Source organism: Leishmania braziliensis, chromosome 19 (assembly GCF_000002845.2).
Source record: "Leishmania braziliensis MHOM/BR/75/M2904 complete genome, chromosome 19".
Classification (NCBI taxonomy): domain Eukaryota; phylum Euglenozoa; class Kinetoplastea; order Trypanosomatida; family Trypanosomatidae; genus Leishmania; species Leishmania braziliensis.
The window spans coordinates 68,615-90,871 of NC_009311.2; the positions used below are offsets into that span (position 1 = coordinate 68,615).

At 52.8% G+C, this 22,257-nt stretch overlaps 8 protein-coding genes across 8 annotated transcripts; all 8 read right to left on the reverse strand.

Annotated features, from left to right (window-relative positions):
- Window positions 1-240: 240 nt before the first annotated feature.
- LBRM_19_0240 (conserved hypothetical protein) lies at window positions 241-888 on the reverse strand (the record flags this gene model as incomplete). The annotated part of the gene is made up of 1 exon (XM_001564070.1): window positions 241-888. The coding sequence occupies one exon, from the start codon at window positions 886-888 to the stop codon at window positions 241-243; it is 648 nt and encodes a 215-aa protein (XP_001564120.1).
- Window positions 889-1,954: 1,066 nt separating this feature from the next.
- On the reverse strand, window positions 1,955-4,855 carry LBRM_19_0250 (conserved hypothetical protein; the record flags this gene model as incomplete). The annotated part of the gene is made up of 1 exon (XM_001564071.2): window positions 1,955-4,855. The coding sequence occupies one exon, from the start codon at window positions 4,853-4,855 to the stop codon at window positions 1,955-1,957; it is 2,901 nt and encodes a 966-aa protein (XP_001564121.2).
- A 1,392-nt stretch (window positions 4,856-6,247) lies between these two features.
- Window positions 6,248-10,000, reverse strand: LBRM_19_0260 (protein kinase; the record flags this gene model as incomplete). The annotated part of the gene is made up of 1 exon (XM_001564072.1): window positions 6,248-10,000. The coding sequence occupies one exon, from the start codon at window positions 9,998-10,000 to the stop codon at window positions 6,248-6,250; it is 3,753 nt and encodes a 1,250-aa protein (XP_001564122.1).
- Window positions 10,001-10,608: 608 nt separating this feature from the next.
- LBRM_19_0270 (SNF2/RAD54 related DNA helicase) lies at window positions 10,609-13,485 on the reverse strand (the record flags this gene model as incomplete). Its single annotated transcript, XM_001564073.1, has 1 exon — window positions 10,609-13,485. One exon carries the CDS (start codon window positions 13,483-13,485, stop codon window positions 10,609-10,611), a length of 2,877 nt encoding a protein of 958 aa, XP_001564123.1.
- A 596-nt stretch (window positions 13,486-14,081) lies between these two features.
- LBRM_19_0280 (ABC transporter) lies at window positions 14,082-14,987 on the reverse strand (the record flags this gene model as incomplete). Its single annotated transcript, XM_001564074.1, has 1 exon — window positions 14,082-14,987. One exon carries the CDS (start codon window positions 14,985-14,987, stop codon window positions 14,082-14,084), a length of 906 nt encoding a protein of 301 aa, XP_001564124.1.
- A 684-nt stretch (window positions 14,988-15,671) lies between these two features.
- On the reverse strand, window positions 15,672-16,595 carry LBRM_19_0290 (conserved hypothetical protein; the record flags this gene model as incomplete). Its single annotated transcript, XM_001564075.1, has 1 exon — window positions 15,672-16,595. The coding sequence occupies one exon, from the start codon at window positions 16,593-16,595 to the stop codon at window positions 15,672-15,674; it is 924 nt and encodes a 307-aa protein (XP_001564125.1).
- Window positions 16,596-17,079: 484 nt separating this feature from the next.
- LBRM_19_0300 (conserved hypothetical protein) lies at window positions 17,080-18,009 on the reverse strand (the record flags this gene model as incomplete). The annotated part of the gene is made up of 1 exon (XM_001564076.1): window positions 17,080-18,009. One exon carries the CDS (start codon window positions 18,007-18,009, stop codon window positions 17,080-17,082), a length of 930 nt encoding a protein of 309 aa, XP_001564126.1.
- Window positions 18,010-18,658: 649 nt separating this feature from the next.
- Window positions 18,659-19,519, reverse strand: LBRM_19_0310 (conserved hypothetical protein; the record flags this gene model as incomplete). The annotated part of the gene is made up of 1 exon (XM_001564077.1): window positions 18,659-19,519. The coding sequence occupies one exon, from the start codon at window positions 19,517-19,519 to the stop codon at window positions 18,659-18,661; it is 861 nt and encodes a 286-aa protein (XP_001564127.1).
- Between the last annotated feature and the right edge of the window lie 2,738 nt (window positions 19,520-22,257).

The following is a 22,257-nucleotide window of genomic DNA, read 5'->3' on the forward strand; positions in this document are numbered from 1 at the left end:
AAAGAAGACTCACATACCTCCCCGCCGCTTGCTTGCCACCCCAGTGACGACGAGAAGCACTGCAGTAGGCCAAGTGCTTAAGTGGGATTCGAACAGAAGTGTTACTCGTAGTCATTAAACGCCTCGCTCAGTGTTCCTGTCGACGAGATATGATTCGGCGCACACCACATCTCGGCAGATACCTGCACATTTACACACACCCATTTGACAACATAACCCGGAGCTGATCAGTTTTCTGACTTACTTGCCCTTTGCGCTACTCTGCTGCTTCAAAAAGTTGCGAATAAACGCCATATCTTCTTGATCTTCCATGAGCTGATTTTGCTGCTTCTCATGGCGGATCTTTCGGTTGAGCTTCTTGCGCGCTATCTTGCTCTGCTGTCTCGTCAGCATAAGGTTCAGCTTCAGGTTAGTCACACCCAACATATCACGTTGATTGGTTCCATCGAGCGTCTTCACCGCATGCAGTGCCATTGCCTTGTTGCGAAAAGTGAGAACTGCAAATTGTGACTTGTTGAGCAAATTACCCTTCTGAGCTGTGCGAATTTCGATCTTAGGCTCGTATGCCTCAAACACAGTGCGAACGGCGTTCAGTTCTGTGCCAGGCTCGACAAAACAATGGAGGCGATAGCAAGTGCGCTTCTTTTTGGCTGCCTTCCTTCTTTCCTTTGTTGCCGTATCGCTGTGCTTGCTTGTGATGCTTCGGGCATCGCTGCCGATCTCTGACAGAGCATCTGAGTCGGCGTCGCCGCTATCCGCCATCAGGCCAACATCCTTCTTTTGCGAAGCCCCGCGCCTTTTAGGGAAGCGCGCATCCCCTTGGACTTCACTGCCCCATATGGTAGCGAGCTCCAGCTGCTTCTCCTTCTGCAGGTCTCGCTTCCCCATGAGAGCCTATTAGAGTGTACAGAATGGAGATAAATCCAGTGATGTGTGTGATGCGCGTAAGTGGGAGGGGAAAAGACAGCGACGGCGCTGCTTCAGGGGATTAACAGCGAAGCCGCTGGAAGAAGACGCACGTAAGTGGGGGGTACAGATGGAAGGGCTGCGCAAGCGAGATGAGCCCGGCGATAGCAGCGTAGCATGCGCTAACATGAAAACACTCGGTAAAAACTCACGAAGCCCTCATATGCATTCGGGCAAAGAAGGTCCAGTGAATCATACATTCAGCAAATGCTACGCAGAGGAAGCGGTAACGACAAACAGTACGCCGAAGCACTGTTGCATACAGCTGCCCATCTTTTGATCCTCGCGCATGCCTACATACTTAGGCGCATGGATGTGTAGGTGCCACTGGTTAGCAACACAACCGAGTAGCAAAAACTAGGGTTCCTCAAAGAAAGCAAGAACAACCAACTCCCTCTTTTCAACGCGACCATTCCGCCGTAGAGCTCGAGTCAAACACCACCCTACCCGGCCCCTGCCGCAATACTCTGCCCACCGCTTTCGCAGGCCGCCGCACAGCCGCGCCCGCTGTGCCGGTCGCCACGTCGAGCCCCGCTGACAGTCTGCCCATCATATTGATAGTACAACCGTCTTCACTGTCGCAGGCCGCACCGACGCAGCGCCATCCAGCACCTGACCGCCGGCATCAGTAGCGATCCGTTGCTCTGGCCTCCCTAGGTCGTGGGCACTTGACCTGTCAACACTGGAAGCGTCTTGGCATTCGCAGGGGTAGGGGCTGCTTGGCTTCCCACACAGAGGGGGTACTGGGCCCTGAGGTACCACGCTGAAATGTGCTCCCCATCGTCAGGGGGAGCCGAGAAAAAACAAACAAATAGAGTTCGTGTAAGAGCCCAGGAGCGCGAAGTGCTGCCACGCCATAACAGATATGCAGTGCAGTAGTGCTTTTCGTTTCTCAGTATTTCTCAGGCCACGGACAGAGTCACTAATGGTCACAACAGTCACCAGCTGTGTCGCTCAAGGCAATTGATCGCCGCAGCGTCAACGACGGTCAGTGAAAGCGTGGGCAGCGTGGATTCGCTAACTGTACGTCTTCTTTTTGCCTGTTGTTGAATTCCAGGACTGTGCAAATGGCCGGAATCATCTTCGGGCGCAAGTCCTCTGCAGCGCAGAGATACTGTTGGACTATGTTACGGAGATACTCAATGCTAACCTGCACTCGTTGATTCGCCTTGTACCCCTCCAACTCTTGGATGTACTGAGCAATCACAGCGTTGTTGTGTGCGTTTTCTTGCCTAAGTTTATCATTTTCCTTGATTAGCTCATCAGCTCCTGTCTTGCCCGGCTTGAGAAACTCGTACTTGGCACTCCTAGCACCTATGGCTGTCGCGACATCCCGTTCCGACACACAGCCCGCTGCCGCAAGCAATGCAGACTGCACTGCACTTTGACTCTCCATGATTGAAGGCGCACCAGCCTCGCTATTTGCGGGTTCGTAAGGCCGTGAACGGTCTCGCTGCACTGCCTCACGTTGTCTCTGAAGTTCTTTCCGAAGTAGATCGCAACGAGCTTTGAGCTCGCTGCTCTCTTGCTCTAATTCTGAAACGCGTTCTGCTTGATTTGACGCACGCCTCAGCTCCTCCTCAACATCCTTTGCATGCGCTTCGGCATTTTCGCAACGAATACTCCATGAGGTTTCCGATTCCTTTAGGCGCAAAACTTCGCTCTCGAGAGCCTCTACACGAAGAGCGGAGTCATTGACAGCGGCAGCACGGTCATGTAGTGACACTACGCAGTGTTGCAATAAAACTTTCATACCCGTCCCTGTGTCCTTCAAGCCAACTTCTAGTGACGCTTTTTCCAACGCCTCGTGACAATCCTTCACAGCGTCACATAGAGTTGTTGACCACTTGGTCGCCGACGCAGCGTCATCGCAGGCCCTCGTACAGTCGCACAGCGCCAGCACAACCTGAGAAACCCTCAAACTTTCCCTCCGCCAGCCTTCCACTTCCTCACTAAGAGTCCCTATCCGCTCAAAATCCTTCAACTTCGCAGCCTTCACCTTCTTCTTCCAGTCCACAAGACTTGCCTCCAGCTGCTCGAGCTCCGCTACCTTGGCCTCCAGCTCCTGCCTCACGCGGGTGGTGTCCTCGGCATGCTGCTGCGCCTGCTGTGCGGCGTCATCGCGCTCCTGCCGCGCCACCGCCAGCTCAGCGCGAAGAGCCTCGTGGGCCTGCACCTGCTCGTCCGCACCAGCGGCCACCTGGCGGCGGAGCTGCTCCAGCTCCTCCTCCAGGGAAGCGATGCGCTGTGCGTCCTGGGCTTTGGAGGCCTTCACCTTCTCCTTCCAGTCCACAAGACTTGCCTCCAGCTGCTCGAGCTCCGCTACCTTGGCCTCCAGCTCCTGCCTCACGCGGGTGGTGTCCTCGGCATGCTGCTGCGCCTGCTGTGCGGCGTCATCGCGCTCCTGCCGCGCCACCGCCAGCTCAGCGCGAAGAGCCTCGTGGGCCTGCACCTGCTCGTCCGCACCAGCGGCCACCTGGCGGCGGAGCTGCTCCAGCTCCTCCTCCAGGGAAGCGATGCGCTGTGCGTCCTGGGCTTTGGAGGCCTTCACCTTCTCCTTCCAGTCCACAAGACTTGCCTCCAGCTGCTCGAGCTCCGCTACCTTGGCCTCCAGCTCCTGCCTCACGCGGGTGGTGTCCTCGGCATGCTGCTGCGCCTGCTGTGCGGCGTCATCGCGCTCCTGCCGCGCCACCGCCAGCTCAGCGCGAAGAGCCTCGTGGGCCTGCACCTGCTCGTCCGCACCAGCGGCCACCTGGCGGCGGAGCTGCTCCAGCTCCTCCTCCAGGGAAGCGATGCGCTGTGCGTCCTGGGCTTTGGAGGCCTTCACCTTTTCCTTCCATAATTCCAGTTTCTTTTCAAACTGGTGGTGTGTGAGGTGCTCATCTTCGATGTGTATTGGGAGCTGGTAAAGTTGGTTCTCTGGTTTGAGTTCGGTCGCCTGGGTCGAGGTAGACTCTGAGTTAAGTAGAGCTGCCTCAACGGTCGTTCGAGAGTGCGTAACTGCAGAGGGTTGAGGTACAGGAGGATGGGAGAGATTCATCTCAAGAGGCTGTGCACGCGCGAGTGCTAGTTTGGATTGTAGTTGTTTGATGGTTTCGTTGTCCTTTTCCTTGATGTGCATCACCTTTTCCTTCCAAACGGCTTGCTTCTGCTTAAGGGTCTCGAGTTCTTCTTGCAGTGTGCGCACCTGCTGACTAAGCAATTCATTTTTTTCAGCAGAAGAGGCCAAGTCCTGTTGAAGAGCACTCATGATCTGTGATTTCTGCAGCGAGTGGTTCTCCAACGAGGCGATCTCATTCTGCTGTTCTTGCAGTCGATATTTTAGCCCATCTAGTTCCTCCAGAGATGCAAGCTGACAGCGCAGCTGTGCCATCTCGGTTTCATGGTGGTTAGTAATGGACTCCATTTCCTGTGTAAAACGCTGCTGGATCTCCAGATGAACCTCCTTGACTGCTTCCAACTCTTGCGTAAGCTCTGCAATGGTAGTTTCCTTGGAGCTCAAAGTGGTCTGCACAGCTGCCACTTGCTCCTTACATGCATTGATCTCCTCGGAGTGTTTGGCTATGATGCCATGAAGTGATGCTTGAACAGCTGCGCGTATTTCAGGAGTCAATTCAGCGTCGGTCGCTTCGCTGACCACTTGGTAGGCGGTCAGCTCTGATTCCAGCTCAGCGATGCGCGCTCGATCAGATTCTCTCAGTGCCTTTACTTTTTCCTTCCAAGTATTCGTTTTGGTGAGCAGCAGTGTGTATTTTGTCTTTTCCTCATTCAACTGAGTCTCCAACGCCGCTGCCACCTCACCCATTGTCTTTATTTTTTGCAGCAACAGTTCCACCTCCTCCTTTGCCTGAGCTGCTTCAGAGGAGCCCTTCTTGAAGAAGTGGTCCATATTGCTACCGCTGAAAAGTAGCTGCTGTGGTAAGCTGCACTCACTAGAAACCTATAGAAACAGCCGATGGATATGCTAACGGAGAGGGTATCCTTTCATAGGGCGAGGCAAGGGGGAGAGTGGGCAAACTGCGTTTGCGAGGAATACATGCAACACCTTGAGACACGACGAGGTAATCCTTTCTGGTCTTTTTGCTGAGGGACAGGGTGCGTGACGGCGCCGTTAATGAGCCTCTCCCCGATTCTACTCAGGGAAATAAAAAATTGCCATGAAAACTTCCCTCAGGCTACGGAAAGAAGGCACCCGCGCTCAACTGATAGAGCAACTGGGAGCAACTATATTTTTCAGGTACAAGCTGGCGAGAGGGGAAGGAGAAGAGGTTGAGAGAGGATAGTTGACACTGAAGCGCCGCTTGATCGAGATGATCGACATGTTTCGCTTGAGGAGCTGCAACGCTGCAACGCCTCGCGCCCCTTATTAACGAAAGCTGCACCTTTTCACGTTGTTACAGCGTGAAGCTGTGCACTACATGCGGATTCAATGACAGTGCGTAAGCTGCTTCACTTCCCTGCTTCTATGAAAGTTTGTTATTCACGACACTACCTCTCTTCCACTTACCCCATATGCTTCTAGCACTGGTATGACAACCGAATGACTGCGCGGGCGCGTTTCCTTTCAACGCGACCATTCCGCCGTAGAGCTCGAGTCAAACACCACCCTACCCCCACCCGGCCCCTGCCGCAATACTCTGCCCACCGCTTTCGCAGGCCGCCGCACAGCCGCGCCCGCTGTGCCGGTCGCCACGTCGAGCCCCGCTGACAGTCTGCCCATCATATTGATAGTACAACCGTCTTCACTGTCGCAGGCCGCACCGACGCAGCGCCATCCAGCACCTGACCGCCGGCATCAGTAGCGATCCGTTGCTCTGGCCTCCCTAGGTCGTGGGCACTTGACCTGTCAACACTGGAAGCGTCTTGGCATTCGCAGGGGTAGGGGCTGCTTGGCTTCCCACACAGAGGGGGTACTGGGCCCTGAGGTACCACGCTGAAATGTGCTCCCCATCGTCAGGGGGAGGGGGAAGTTTAAAACATGAAGAAATCCATAAAGCAAATTGTTCAGCAGCCGACAGCATGGCTGCATGAGAACAGTGAAGTCACAAGCAAAGAAAAAAGAGCAGTAAGCAGTTGTTTTCCCCAACGGAACACAGAGGATCGCATTTCCCCATAGAGAGAGAGAGGCACATGCGCTCTTAAAACTTCACCCCCTTCAGACTAGTACGCGCGTGCTTCGCCGTACAGAGAAAAGAAAAATAGCAATACCCACCTTGGGAACCGAGAAGAAGCACCCAGAGAAAAGAAGAAACACTCAAACTGACATGTCACGGCCGCTTCCTTACTCGGCGGAAGCGAAGCTGGGATGACCCAGTTTACTGTCCTGCCTGCTTTTGTTGCGAGGCGCATTCTTCTTGCTGGAGACTTTGAATCGTTTGTAATTTACAAAAAAGACGATCTTTCCCTCAGTCAGGGAGTAGACAGGCACCACACTCGACGTCGCAGCGTTGGCTTTCAGCCACCTGGCCAGTGCGGGCTCTGCAAAGGTCTCCAGTGACGAGTCCGGCGCCGACTCATTAAACTGCACCAAGCATTCTTGAATGCGCTTCACGTCCGCATTCACCACCACAACTGTGGACGGAGGTGGTGTCATCATTGTAGAGAACAGTTCTACAGTCTTATCAGCTACGCGACTCTCACTTTTTCCCGAAAGAAACTGAACATTAATGCTGGCAATTCTTGTCGACTTCCCCTTTACTGAGAGGCTACGCACGGCTTGCTGCAGGTCACCGAGCGCGATGTCGCCACTGTGTCCGTTCCCTTTACTCTGCTGATTCGTTGACGCCGCTACGATTCGCCTCCCATCCAAGAGTAGCCACCTGATCTGCTTCGCCTTCAGGACCCGCACCAGTGCGTGAGCGTCCGTGTCGGTGCGGATGCACGCACGGATGTTTCCCTTCCAGAGCTGAATCGCTGCTTCCACAACGTGAGGAAGTTGTGTGAGCGAGTACGAGTCGTGTCGCTTTGCGGCTACACCATCCATTAGAAGATTCTCACGCCAAGTCGCGTGCACATGCTTGCCGACATCAAGGAGGTGCTGCACGTCCACGACTACGGAGAAAGCAGAAATGTCGGGGTTGACAACGGTGCAATTGGCTGTGAAATTGTCCAGAAAACAGCCAAAGGCCAGAGGCACCGCCCCGCGCGTAGAGCGACACTCGAAAATGATGCCCGTCTCCAGGGCTTTCCGCGCAACGAGCAAGTCGCTGGGCTGCAGTGCCGGGTCCATAATTAGAGTGAGGTGCGTATTCATTTGTTTCGCAAACGTGTCTATGACGTCGAGAACTGCCACTGTATATTTTTTGATGTACTCATCGCGCTCGTCGCACAGAGGCAGTCCGGCAGCACACAGGTTCTCAGTGATGCTTGAGATGGCGTGCCCCACTTGGTCTGCCGTGTGGATCTCACTCCGAATATGACACAGCTCAGGTGGCGGCGGTCGTGTTCCGATCTCGGTGGGAAACACTGTCTTTAGCCAGTGGACGTGCGACACAATCACCTCGACTGATGCCGCTGTTTCCGTAAACGCCAGCAGGTGACATAGCGATAGAAACGGCTCCAGGACGCACTCATTGAATATGTCGTAGTGAGGCACCGGGGACGTGAAGATGACGTAGGATCGAGTACGATGATAAAATTGATAAAAGGAGCCGATGGAGACGTTTTCCTGCATGCCAAGAAACGATGCTGTCGCAAAGTATGGAAGAGTGGAGTAGGCATAGCTGCGGCCGCTGCTGTCTACTACACAGTCCACACTCATCTCAGCCAGCTTGGGATTCATTGCCACAGTCGGGTCAAAAAGCGCCACGGGAACGGCGCCGTGCAGCATGCCGATCACCTGAACCGCTTGCACCACATCCGTGCACTGAGACGACCCCACAAATTGCATGTCATCGCGGAATGCTCTAGACGGCTTGCGAAATTCAGATCCGCTTCGCTGGATCTTCTGAATGATGCGTCCCACTATTCGCTCTCCATATCTGTCCACTGTGTCCAGCGCACTCGTCAGATCAGCTGGGTCACCTGGAAGCTCAGCTGTGCCCAAAACAGCCTCGCAGGTGGTGCGTCGATGTGGGTCAGGTTCCAGTAGCTTCTCGATAGTCTCGGCCATCGTCGGATTCCACTGCACAAACCACTGCGGTAGCTTGCCAGTGCGCCAGACTTCGCCCATAATAGTAAAACGCTCGCGGAAGCCTTTTCCGGCTATGGCAAGCCACATTTCAAACGCGATCATTCCTATGCTGAATTCATCAACCTTGAAATCGTACTCAAGACCCTTCTCCTGCTCTGGTGCGCAGTACAGCACCGATCCGCAGTTGCCAGTGGGATGGCTTGCGGAGACCATGTTTGTCGACATGCTTGTCTCATCCACGTCTAGCACGCTCGTGATGCGCTTTACTCCGCTCATCACGCGCGCCAGGCCAAAGTCTGCGACGCGAATTGTCCCGGCTTCACTGCTTTGATTGGACTCCATTTCGAACAGCACGTTGTCAGGCTTCAGATCCCGATGAACAATGCGCTCCCGATGCGTGTGAGCTATGACGGAGAGGAGCTGGCGGAGAATCGACACAGCAACCTTTTCTCCGTTGGCAGAAGAGAAGATGCCACCAGAGTCGCTGGAGTCACTTTCTTCAATCAAATGCCGAAGTGAGCGGGCAGAGCACAGCTCCATCTGAATGTAAAGTGTCTGGTAATTCATAAACGACCGCCTCGCCTCTGGTTTGTGCATTTTGGCATCGGTTTGTACGCCATCACTACCGCTGCAGGATTCATCGGATTCGTCGTCATCCTCACTCGTATCCGTGCTGCAGGACTTCTCCACTGATGACGAATAGCGGGAAGAGCTGCTGTCAGTATCCGATGACGACGGAGCGCGGACAGCAGTACCCGAACGGGATGCTAGCGTTTTCTTGCCGCGCTTTTCTTTTTCCTCATCTTCCTCGTCCTCTGCATCGGTGTCAACGAATTTGCGCAACTCCTCATCGCACCCGTCTTCGACCCACGCGTCATAGTAGCGAACGATGTTTTTGTGATTAAGTGCAGAAAGGGTCTGCACTTCTCGCACGACTTTCTCAGACTGCGCTTCTGACATTGCAATCTTTTTAATCGCGTACAGGCGGCCGTCAATCTTCTTCCGACAGACGTACACAGGGGCAAAACCACCGGCCCCGAGAAGTCTCTGCTGAATGAACTCGTTCCGGTAGCGACCCTCCGAGCCCTGCTGAATGCGCAGGTTGTGTCCTTCATCCTCCCAAAGCCACTTTGGCAGGCCCTGCTGATCTGCGGGGAGGGCCAGGGCGCTCTCAATGTTCGCGGCGAAGGCACGCGAAAACGAAATCCCATTCCAGGGGAAAAAGCTGCGCGCCGCTTCAGGGAAAATGTTGGCGCTGTCCAGAAGATACTTTACAAGCCAGTCGAAGTTGCTGGCGGCCTCCTCGTTTGACTCCGGGTTCTTCATGTGACAGCATTTCTTCAGTAGGTGAAATGCAAACAGGCTGAGCCTTAACGCTTCCTTCGCTTTCAACGGAACTGGCGTTAGTGATAGCGACTGACCCGCACTGGGCACATTTGCCTCACCCTGCGCCTTTCTGTTCTGCTGCTGCGACGGTGGATCGATGCCGCATTCTACAATGGTGGCCACGGTAGAGACGATTTGCATCATGCAGGGCATACCGCTAGGGAGACACGGCTGAATGTTGTTCAACACTTCCTTGGCCATCTGTTTCACCTCGTACTCCGACAGCGTACCCTCACACCCGGGTTGCACTCCGGGCGGAAACAAAAGACTGATGGCCGGTGCCACATACGGATACCCAGGTATCACACGGATCTCCAGTGTGACGCGCCTGCTCGGGCGGATTTCGGATGCAAGTGGAACAAGCACTCGGTAGTGTGCCACGCTCTTGCCCGACACGCGGACATTCTCGTAAGTGTTGACAATAATATCGATTTCATCCTTTACTTCGTCATTCTCACCCGTATCGTAAGCTTGAACTAAGCTGCATGAGTGAAAGTCATTTTTCTTTTTGGTCATTAATTCTACTACTACTCTGTTGCTTTACGAGTTCAGTTGATGATGGTGTCCCTGTAGAAGATGAAAATACAAGAAAAGTTCCTGTGCCGATATATGCGTGTGAGCGCGATTTTTTCGCGTATACGCGTGCGTTGGTGAAGGAGAGATAGGACGCCAGGGCTTCGAGCGAGAGCAGCTTCATCGACAAAGCCGTTCTATGATGCACCGTACAGAGAAAAAAAGTGCGGCCGAGGGGTACACACAGAAATAAAGCATGCGATACACAGCTTGTCTGGGATAGTACAATTCTGATAGAGGTAGTGTAGTGCGCAGTAATGAAGGTGTCTACATCCCAGTGCGCGTGGTGTGCCACAGAGTATATTGAAGCAGCGTGATACACTTCTCCCCAGGCATCCCTTAAATCAACTCTGCACTACCATTTTGAGCCACCACATTTTTTTTTTCGCACGGGGGAAAAATGAGTGAAAAAAGTGCCACCGTTTCACAGCCACATGAGTTAGCAGTCCCGACAAGGAAAAAGCGGAGGAGGGAAGAGAAAACAAAGGGGTGACCCCAACAACATCTTCTACCGTGGCTACTGCACGAACGCTACATGAGTAAGTGGAAGTTCATAGTTTGCGTTTTGTCACACGTGAGACACTGGAAGCAGTCACCTTGACCCACGCGACATCGACTGTTGTTCGAGCCATCAGCTCTTGGACAGGTAGCACTACGCGTTGCTGTCGCACTCGCTTCATGTCTTCCTGAGTTTTGAGAGCGTGACAGACGACGCACAGCGTCTGTAGGTTGTCTAGAGTCGCCTCCCCTCCACCACATGCAACCGGAACTACATGATCAGCATGCCAGAAATTTCCAGGAATAGGATTCGAGACAATCCTCTCACAAAAAGTGGGGAATTGCAGTAGTTGCGGGTGCAGTCTCCCGATCGCAGCCACGCGCTCTCGCCGCCCCGTCACTGCTGCTACGGAGGTGCACAGTGTCTCACAATCGACGTGGCAGTGCGAACAAACACCTTTATCGACACCCGCAACACTGCGGCGCATTGCGCCACCAGACCGCCGGATAATAAACGACACCCTACACCTACCTGAACAGAAAAGCTCGGAATCGCTGCTGGTGGCACAGCAAATTGACCCAGGCACAAGGCTGTACACGCTTCTATCGAGCTGTGGGAGGCTTGCCGCGCAGCTCAGGCAGCCCGCCTCGTACTCATTGTTTGCAGCAGCGATGAGGGGACCAAAGTAATAGCACGCGGGAAAGTACAGTCGGCGCACCTTCCACCACACTCCCCATCCAACAGGTAGTGTCTTCGAATAGCGGTTGCGCCGTCGTGGATTGGAGACTGCCGCACAGTCGCTTTTCCACTGAAAGACAGGTGGCAGCCACGCCTGGCAGAGGACGAGTTGCCTCCGACAAAACGGTGAAAGACGAGTGACGGAGTCAAGGAAAGTGTCCAGCTGCTGCCATACTGGGTCCTGACGCTGCCGAGCGCACTGCTTTGCCTCATGCCACGAAAACGTGGTGTAAAAGCCGGTCGGTTCGCTTGCGCGCACGTGGATGCGGCCGGTGTTTTTGCTAACACAAAAGAGCAAAGGCTCCATCGTTGGCTGCACTGAGTCATGCCCCGGCGTATACGAAACAGGTTTCGGATGCCGTGTTGGGTGAGACACGTGGTCCATTTGTGAAAGCAAGAGGCTCGTTCCTCTAGATTCCTCAGCCTCAGAGAGGTTACTGCACAAGCGGGAAAAGAGATCAGCGTCAAACTGCGAATGGAGTCCTAGCAAATAGTATACAACCACCTCGTCGCGCTGCCCAGGTCGATGCAGACGATCCTCTGCCTGCCGCATCCACGCTGCGTCAGGGGGGAGCTCACAGAACACGGCGCACTGAGCGGGTGCTAGCGAAATACCCACGGCGCATGCCGTGATTCCGATTATCGCAATCCGGGCCTCTCCTCGGTGGAAAGCGTCTAGAAGATCTCCTCGCTGTTGCACCGGCACTCGCCCGTCAATGCGGACAGCGTGCTTGCGGTGGTCACGAGTCCACTGCACAAGCGCATCAATCAGTCCGATGTGGTGCGCCAGAAGCACAACCCGGTCGTACTTGCTGCAGCAGTGCTCGACTGCTTCCGTGATGCCGCTCCAGTTTTCTTTCCAACTATTCGCGTAGCGTTCCTGATACGATGTGTCCCCGCTGCGGCGCTCCCTACTGTGCGGCAAAAGGCGATGTGCTACCCGCATCACAACTCTGCTTTTTCGTGGCAGCTCCAGCACATCTTCTTTGAGACGACGCAGCATACAGCAAGAGCGTAGCAGCGATGAAAGCTCCATCCTCCTCGTCGACTCTCCAATCTGCAAGTAGGGAGAGAGTGTGAGTCGGCAGTACCGCATCGCAAACTCAAAGCGGGATTTTCCCAGTAGACTGGGGCGCAGCGTGTCGATCTGATTAAAAAGATCGAATGGGGTATCAGTGACTGGCGTTCCCGAAAGCAGGAGGCAGTGAGGCGTTCGTTTTCCGATAGCTACCACCACACGAGTATAGACTGCATCGACTCCGCTAATATTTGTGCGCAACAGATGGCTCTCATCGCACAGGAGACACTGCCAGCTGCGAGACCGCAACTGCTTCTCCAGCACCGTTGCCATGTGAAAGCTCACCAGCACCACCTTTGGCTGCACGTCAATACTGAGTGCATCATTTGCGCCGTGAATCAGGTGAATCTCATCGACAGACACCTGCTCATGCAGATACTGCTCGATCAGGTCTGCCCACATAAGCTTCACCGCCGAGGGACAGACAATGAGTAGTGGATAGGCCTCGAGTGCTGCCACAGTAGCCAATGCCTGCATCGTTTTACCAACACCCATGTCGTCCGCGAAGAGAATCCTCCCTCCCCATCGCAGTGCTGTCCTCACGCCTTCTTCTTGATGGGCTTTCATAGTACGACGAAGAAGGTGTGGAATCCGATCGAGTACTGTTTCGGGCACGGTACGGCTGAGAATATCAGATACAGCTTCGCGCAGCCCAGGAGGCGGCGGGTTCACAAAGAACGGAAGCGCGGGATCTTGTGCGGATACGAGGAGCTCCTCCGTGAGCTGGTCCATCAACGCCGCCGGGCCCGTCAGAGCTGTCCTGCTGAATGCCAGCTGCTCGCGAAGTGCGAGGGAAAGGCTCACCATTACCTGCGCCACGTCGGCATCATGAAAGTTGAGGAAGTGCGTGTAAACAAGATCTTGTAGAAAGTCTATTTCCACGACCACCACCTTCATGGAACAGGTGAGTTCCAGCAATGGGGACGACATGAGCGGGACAAACGGCACCGCGACTGTTCGCCCACGAAGGGCGGCGGTGAAGGCCGCGGCCACTTTTAGCACGTCAACGCACTCGTCGCACGCGCACGAGAACACGCAGCCAAAGCGCGACAGGCGAAATACGTAGGGATAGCCACATCGCAAACAGGTTTCGATAGGCAACAGAGCCTCCATCCTCTCGGCATTTTCTCGTTTTACGACTTTTCTCGCATCATTTTAGTACACGAGAGAAGGGTACTACGCTACACAGCGAATGAGGAGAGAATAATTTTCGGAACAGAGAAGCAGGAAGTCTCAGTGTTAAAGAGAGCAAGTTCACCTCGTCGACGACCGAGATCGGCTGCAACGGAGGACTGTGCATATAGAATGTAGAGTACGCATGGGGAATCTTGACGCCAGGTGTACCCCATGAGCGACGCGGTGCAAGCCATCAGGGGCCCTAAGGAGTGGAGATGAGGGAGAGTAATAAGGTGCCGCTTTTCCTCAAAGACACTGCCTACCACTTTTCTATGTTTGCTGCGCTTTTTTGTTTCGTCGTAAGAGAGCACGAGGCAAATCAAAAAGGCATTTTTACGCAAAAAAAAAAATGACTAAAAGGTCGAAAGCACTTGAGAAATCTGAGAGACACTGAGCATAGAAGAAGAGAGCAGAGAGCATAACGGCATTCACTGCGTGGCAAACAAAAAGATGAACGCAAAAAGTGCAAACGAAAAGACATGATATAGAGGGGGAGAGAACTTATAGAAAGGAAGATGGCGTGCTGCCCGTCTCTAGGCATGGCTCTGCTGAGGGCCGAAGAGCATATCAACTACCTGCTGCATTTCTGGGTCTTCATCAAGATTCAGCGGACCTTGCGCCGAGAATGTGGCGTAGTCCTGGGGAGTGCGTTGCATGCTGGTCGCTGTCTTCTGCTCCTCTGCCCCGGCGTTTGCCTTGCTCAGGGACTCCTGCAGCTCCCTCCAAGCGCGCTCACGAACATTACTGTGGATGTCTTCGGTGGTGCCTACCTTGCCATCGCGGATGTAAATGACCCGGTGGGCGTACTGCTTCATGTACACATCATGGGTCACCATCACCATCGTGAGGCCGCGTTCACGGTTCAGCCGCAGAAGAATGTTCATGATGATGTGCGTGTTCTTTGTGTCCAGGTCGCCTGTGGGCTCATCAAGAAACAAGATCTCTGGTTCATTGGCAAGGGCTCGAGCAATCGTCACGCGCTGCTGTTCACCACCTGAGAGCATCGATGGAAAATGGTGCAACCTGTGCCCCAGGCCAACCTCATGGAGGAGTGTCGTGGCACGCTTCTTGATGGCGGACGCTGGTAGCGAACCCTTGATCATCATCGGTAGCGACACGTTGTCCAGCGCATCCATGCTGGAGATCAGGTTAAATGATTGAAAGACAAACCCGATCCGCTTGCAGCGCAGCGCAGCTAGCTCTGAGTCCGCCGTTTGGTCTGTCACACGTTTTCCAAAGAGGAACATGTTCCCTTTCGTTGGCGTGTCGATCGTGCCGAGAACATTGAGAAGCGTGCTCTTACCACCACCGCTTGTGCCGTACACCACAAGAAGTTCTCCAGGGTAGACGTCCACATCCGCGCCGCGCAGCGCTGGCACGCCCTCGACGCCGAGGAGGTACGTCTTATGAATGTTATCGCAGGATATGATGGGGTTCATTTTCCTCAGCCGTTGTATCGCAGAAAAGCAGTGGGATGTGTAGTCAAAGTGCCGGGGGACTTCCAATAGTTAAGGTTACTGCTCATCAATGGTGTTATAGGGTGGCACAAGACAAGAAGACAAAGGGGATAGGCAGACGGTGATGGTGGCTTCAAGTAGCGTGGGTTAGCACAAGCGAAGTGCCTCGTGGGTCCAGTAAGTGCTCCGGCAAAATTTCATATCTGTGTGTGTGTGTGTGCCAGGGAGCGGCCTCAGCATCCACTGAAAGGTGATGCGGGGAAGCTTGCTCAGTACGCTAGGCAAGAAACAAAAATATGGGGCCAAAGGATGCGACTTTCCTTCCTCTATGCAGAATGAATTTCTACAGGTACGCGTTTCAGCTCGCCAATTGAAGCAAGGAAAAACAATCCCACGCAGAGAACAGGAGCCTTCGCCAAGAACAGTTGCAGGTAACAAAGCTATACAAGTCATAATAAGGTAAACAACACGAGCAAAGCACACAAACACTAAGGAAAGGCGCAACCGTATTGACAGATATTTTTCGTTAGCTTTTTCCCTTTGCGACTCAAAGGTAGGGAGCCAAGTACACTACACCTTGAAGGCCACAGTCAGCACCACACGCTAACGATAGCGACTTCAATGGATAAATACATCCCTAGACCTTGTCGCCCACAGCACCAGGTTTTAGTAACCCTGGTGCATACTCTCAGCCAGCGCGGGAGTGTTCTCGCTACCCTCCATCACCTCCTGCGGCGTGCGGCGGCCCATCTTCTTCCGATTCGGTCGTGGCGGCTCCTTGATGTACATAGCCTTGATACGCAGCTCTCGGTTGCTTTCGGCGTACCGCGCAAACAGTTCTCGAGCGTCGCGCTGGTCCTCGATTTCCTCCCAGGTGAGCTCCCACGAGTCGTGGTGCTCGATAGCGAGAAGGACGGAATGCTTGGCAGACTTGATAATGTCATCTTTCTCCTTCTCCGTGAGGTACGCCACTTTCTGAGCCGGGTTGCCGGCCCACATCTCACCGGAAGGGATAATTGCGCCCGACTGCAGAACGCTCGCCGCGCACAGCATAGCACCGGACTCGATGCTACAACCCTTCATCACAATTGCGCCCGCTCCTACAAACGAGCATGATGCAATGTCAGCAGACTCGACTATGGCCATGGGTTCAATCGTAGTCCACTTGCCCACTGTTGTGTTTCCCGTGACTACCGCCTTTTCCTGCACGTTGCAGCTCTCGCCAAGGTGAATGCTCTCTCCCTCTTCGGCACGAAGGATGGCGTTATAACCGATATAGTTCTTTCGCCCCACATGCACATCACCGGTGACTAGAGCGCTTGGCGCAATGAAACAGTTATCCATGACCGTCGGTCGCTTCCCACTCACCTTCAGGAGACGCGGAATGCGATAGAGCTCCTCCTTCGGCTGCACGCCCATCATACGATCACTAACGGCGATTACTTTCGTGGCTAAGCGTTGCAATTTTAGTGCCCATCGGTCCAGTGCCAAGCTTAGGTACGTGCGCTTTTTGATCGCCCACTCAGGCAGCTGCTCCGGTACCTTCGCCGCACCGGTAGGGGCGTAGCGAAGAAAAGGAGAACGAAACATGAACCCTCCGTGTACGCAAAATCGAGCCTACTGGCACTGCTATGACGACGTACTATTCTGTCGTATTTCATGTCCTACAGCGTTGCTGTACCAGCCACAAGAAACACTTTTTTCCCTTGTCACGTACGAGACAGGGAGCAGCCCTTTTATCGCAAGATACTCCTCAGGTACCTGACATGATAGAGAGCGACGAAAAAAAAAATAGTCAACAGGATCACCAGGTTTGAGTTTTTAGAAGAATCGCAGTGTCACTGCCTGCCTCCGCGATGCCCATATGTTGCCACTCCGCTACTCAGGTCTCGCCAAACGCCAATCAGATTGATTCACAGATTTTCACCTTGTTTGGGCGCAAAAAAAAAAAGAAGAGACGTAAAGTGTCGATTCGCTGGCCTCCCACGATCGTAGGTGCATCACTCAGACGGCTTAGATTTTTCTTCTACATCTTCCCGTTCGTAACACAGAGTGAAAAGAGGAAAACACGCAACTAGCGATGCCGCTTCTCAAAATCAACAAACCACTCAACAGTACTATCGATAAATCCCAGGACAACAAACAACCCACCTACAATACCGCAGAGTTGGACTAGGAAATGCGAAACAGGCTGCCTCTCGAAAACATTGTTCACCTGGATAGCTGCCGGCTCAAAAGCGAACAGAACAGCAGGGACTACGCCACTGAAGCCGACAACAATAGCCTGGCTGCTGCACTGGGCACTATACTCATACGTCGAGGCCTTTGCGTCTCTTGTTCTCGTTTTTCTGTACGTCGTAGGCACCACTTTCACTAAGTACCTTGTCTCCGAGTAGGTTTTCGAAAATCGCTCATGACCACAGAGTGGTTCCGCCACACCATGCTTCGAAAACCGCTCTACAGCTTCGTCACCAATCCGCAGTTTCTTAATCACATGAGAGGTGTCCAGTCGAATCACATCCTTCAACGAGTAACGGCGACCAGTCCGTCGAGGACCAAAAATGACAGTCACAGGAACCTTTTTTAGATCGAGCGAGCCGATCACATTGCACCCCCTCGCACGCTCATACAGCTGTTCCAAGCATTGAGGAAAGTACTCAATGCCAGGGAACTCCTTTTCCAGATCTTTGTACAGCTCAAAAACACTGTCGCAGCTGTCACAGCACTTCGACGCTGCAGCATTGCGGACATCTGCAGCAACTCCCTCAAAGGCAAATGAAGGGCACCGCCGACACTTCTTATCACCTCCGGTATCATCCATCTCTATATCATTGCCGAGATCTTTCATGGTGCCTTTGTACTGGACTTCACCGTCGCCTGATATGGGAAGCTTGTGTATTGTGCCTGTACAGTTGAACTTCGCCGTTCCTGTAGCATCGACTACGTCAATACTCAAGCGGTTGCAGCTCATATACGGAAACAGAACATCGAAATGTACCGGCATTTCGTCTGAAAGCCCTTTATCGAGTGAGACATCTGTATCATACGCGTCGCGCCCTCTCAAGTAGGCAACTCCCTCCCATAACACAAGAAGCACGACAAAACACACTGTACAAACACTTAAATAAGCGCCATATTTTGTTTGCTCGCGCCGGTAATCCTCCTTGGGTTTTGGGAAAATGTCTACCTTCGCGATATGCCTTGAAATTGTTGCTCGCTCAACAGGCAACTCCTCCTCGGTCACAAGCACCGTTCGTCGCTGCCGCATCTACTTCAGAACGCTCATGTTTAAGAGCGAGAGAGTAAAAAAGAGAAAAAGGTGAGCACAGGTCATGTAATCACACAAGAAAGCTTTTTCAGTAGCGTGAACATACTAGCTGGTAAACGCAACAGCGAAGGAAAACAGTGCATTTTCGGAGAAATAGAGCCTTCATTAGCTCGCAAGCGTAGCAACGCATTCTAGCAAGGAAGAGCGCTTTCGCCTGAGGCATAACGGAACACGAAAGCACAGCTGTTCACCAGTTACTGAGCAAAGACCGGCATCGCTCATATAGGTTCTGTTTGCTTCTTCACAAGTTCACTTTCACGATCTAGGAAAAATTAACAAACAAAAAAAAATGAATGCGGTAACTAAACAGAACACATTATCAGATCTAAATCGATTCGCTCTTTAATGTGTCAATGATGGCATTTTTTTCCCGAATGCATGCAGATGCGTGAGAGTAGAAGCGATCCATCTCGTCCTGCATAGTGGAAATCTTGTCCTCGTAGAAGGCTCTCAGCTGCTGTTGGCTGCTTCGAATAATCTCCAGAAATTCATCTTCGTGCAACAGTGTCCCAGTTGCTAGCTCCCGAGCAGCAATCTTTTCAAGAAGACGGTGCTCCTTCTGTTTACATTCGTCAACGAGCTTTTGTAGATCGACTAAAGTATCCTCATCTATCTTTTTCTGACGACGCAGAGCTTCATTTTCTGCCTGAAGTACAACAACTTCCCTTCGAAGTTCACGGTTCTTTACGCCCAGAGAGGCGCTCTCATTCTCACAGCTTCTAAGCTTCTGTGCTAGCTCACGATTTACAGAGGTTCGTTCAAAGTCGCGTCGTTCGGAGAGTTCAGAAACAGGAGCAGCGGTCCTTATACGGCTGCACTCTTTAAGCTGGCCTTCCACAGATTGCAATCTCGTCATCAACTGACTAACTTCGTCCCTTTTAGCCTTCAGTGCTTCACTTAGGCGCTCACAAAGAGCATACAAGGAGAAGCTGCCATTCCTCGGCACTTTGTCCAATTCCACCTCCCCAAAGTTGTCCACAGAATAGACTGGTAGAGCTGTAGGTGTGACAGAAGTGCTTGTGTTGCTCCTGTTAGTAGCAAACTTTTCTTGTGCCACATACTTCTCCTCCAACACATGAAAAAGTTCCTCTTCTCGACCTTTAAAAATATCCAAGATTTCGTCCACAGACTCCAAGCACGCGGGGTTATACCGCTTGTAGAATGCAATAAGCTGCTCTTTATACATTTTCGAACTGTGCGTCGCGCTCCATTTGAAAATATAAGGATATCACAAAGGCCTACATGCAAAAGATCAAGAAAAGGCGCAAAGAAAGATGTATCTACCTGAGATTGTGAAGGGCGACATACTTAAAAAGAAAAGCTTGCCGCATACATTGCCGCTACAAATAACAGAGCGACGACAGCATATATCCGTCATAGAGAGCGCGATACTATGCTCGGATCCCCAGGCGCTTCTGCGTAGACATCCCAATGCACTATGAGTTCTGTACGTCATTTTTATCTCAGAAGCACGAAGGTTCATAGCACCTACGACAAGAGCTATGCTAATGCCTATTACTCCATTTCGACATCTTCCAAAAGAAAAGAATTCAATCGGTAGTGCATTCCCAGCAGACCGCCATTAATAGAAAAAAAAAAACAAAGAAAACTCACAAGCATCATCAGCTACGAGCCATCCAGCATTGCGAGTAACAACTTCCGCCGCAAATACTAGAAACAGTCGCACGGCATACACCTGAAAACAAAACATGATCTGCTTCGCGTCGCCAAAGGCAATTAGGTGTATCCTGCGACATCCTCGGAAATTCTTGGCCAGAAAAACGCTCAATGAGTGATGAATATCGCCCGAAACAGCACTTGTCCTCATTCAAATAGTACCCCTGTGGGACAAAAAGCGATTGGTTGGGAGAAAAAAACAATTCAAAAAAAAAAAACACACTGGAGACCAGACAATGATAAAATAACTTGTCGCGTCCTTGGGGTGCAAACATTCTCCCCGCCTGTCCTTCAAAGGCAAAAATGGAAGTCGTATTGCGCATGCTGAGCATGGAAACGCCCCCCACCCTTTGAAGCGGAGAAAAGCAAAGTTCCCTGAGGAAAGCAAGCAGGGCATTCCCAACATCGGTTTCGCACGCCAACATCGGTAACCACTACAGGTGGGTATTGCCAATGGAACTGTGAGAAAGGAAAAACACAACACAGCGCCACCTACACAATCCCGCATAAGTGTCACCAACGAGAAGTAGACTGCAGAAGACAAAAAAGAAACAACGCTCCACACAACGCCTCACAGCAGCTTTGCCGCATAACATATAAGCTTTCATTTCGGCCGAATATCCCGGAATTGGGTCTTAGAAGGCTCCGCTGGGATACGGTTCGAGTGCGGGCATTTTCTTCCACTCCTTCCTATCCCTGCGACACCCTCTTCCACTGTACAAGGGAAATCCTCCCGAGGGCGAGTGCCAGGGTACACGGGTTAGGGTTAGGGTTAGGGTTCCATTGGCGGCGTGTAAAACCACAAAGGCAATCGAATGGCACTTGACCTTATAGGGGGGGGGGGGTGGTTGGTGGGATGTGGTGTTGGATCTGGGAAATTTGACCGATAGCTGAATCGGTGTTCTTCTATCCTTGGGAAAGGAATCCTGAGTGAGCGCGTGTGTCTCGGAAACTTACTCCTCACTTCCGCTTGTGACGTGTGACCGGCTGCGTGCCATAATGTTTCCCGATGTGGAGATTATGGTCCCAGGTCGGAAAATATGTACTCCTGCATCTGTTTCTATGGATTCTTACTTTACCTTTGTCCCTTTATCTCTTCGCCAAATGTATATAGTAATCGCACTAAGTGGAGTTCATGCGGCCAGCGACGGAAAAATGCCCACCCACCCAACCCTAGACACGAATCTCTCGGATGTCCGGAACGGACCGGAAGGCCACAGAACGGCGAACCGGTTTCCCTCCGCGGAGGTGTGTGTGTGCTCCGGGAACCGCGGGAGGGTGCGGGTGCCGACCACGGCGTGGAAGAACCGCATGTCGAGCCTACCAACGCAGGAGGCGAGTTGTATTTTTGCGAGTTGTATTTTTTCCTAACATGAATGGCTTTCGTTTCAGATAATGTTTCAAGTGATTTCTCATTTTTAATTTCTCATTTTTAATCATTGGTTCATTGTCTCTTGTTTTTCCTTCCTGATGGCAGGCGCCTGGCGCTAAGCTGTTTTCTCCCTTCCCTGAGAATGGACCCTAACGGTCTTCACCTGGGGACTCGTCCCCGAAGGCGCACGAGATGCACCGTTTTCAAACAGGGTTTCGGCCCTGGTTTTACGCGGATGTCGGACCCAGCGTCGCCCCGAGACTCGGAGTTGGCGAGGTAAAAACTTGAACCGCGACGAGCCAGGTGCGGGAACGGGTTTGGACAGCACAGACCCTCGCGGACGACACGATTGGAAGCGAGTGGGCGCGCCCATCATCCACCCAGTTCCCCTTTCTTTTCAGCCCACCCTGTTTTTCTACTTTTGTGCGTTTGTAGTTTTGACTTTGTAGTTTCCTCTGCGGCATGGGTTCCCGATTGTTCCCAGCGATCCCTTCGGGTTCTGTAGCTTCCGTTTTTGTAGATTTGGCGACCGCAGCGCCGCCTGGATTCGTGTACGTGCGTCCCTGCGTGCCCCGCTGGTGCTGGCGCTTGTAGCTTGATTGTTTTTTCGGCGGCTGACCGACTCGTTTCCTTTCTTCTGGCGACTCCCCGCATGTCCGTTTGGCATGCCGCCCTCTGACCGTAATGAATGGGCACCCGGTGGGGGAGGCTTCCCCGGTACCGGTGCCAAGCCATAAGAAAAAGCACACAAAAGAAGTCCAAGACGACTTGATGTGCTCCTCACGCGACCGAGCGCGGTAGAGGAGGCCGGCGGCATAATCATGACGCGGCGACGCGGTCGTGGTTGCGTGCCTGCCTCGCCCCTTCCCAATGGG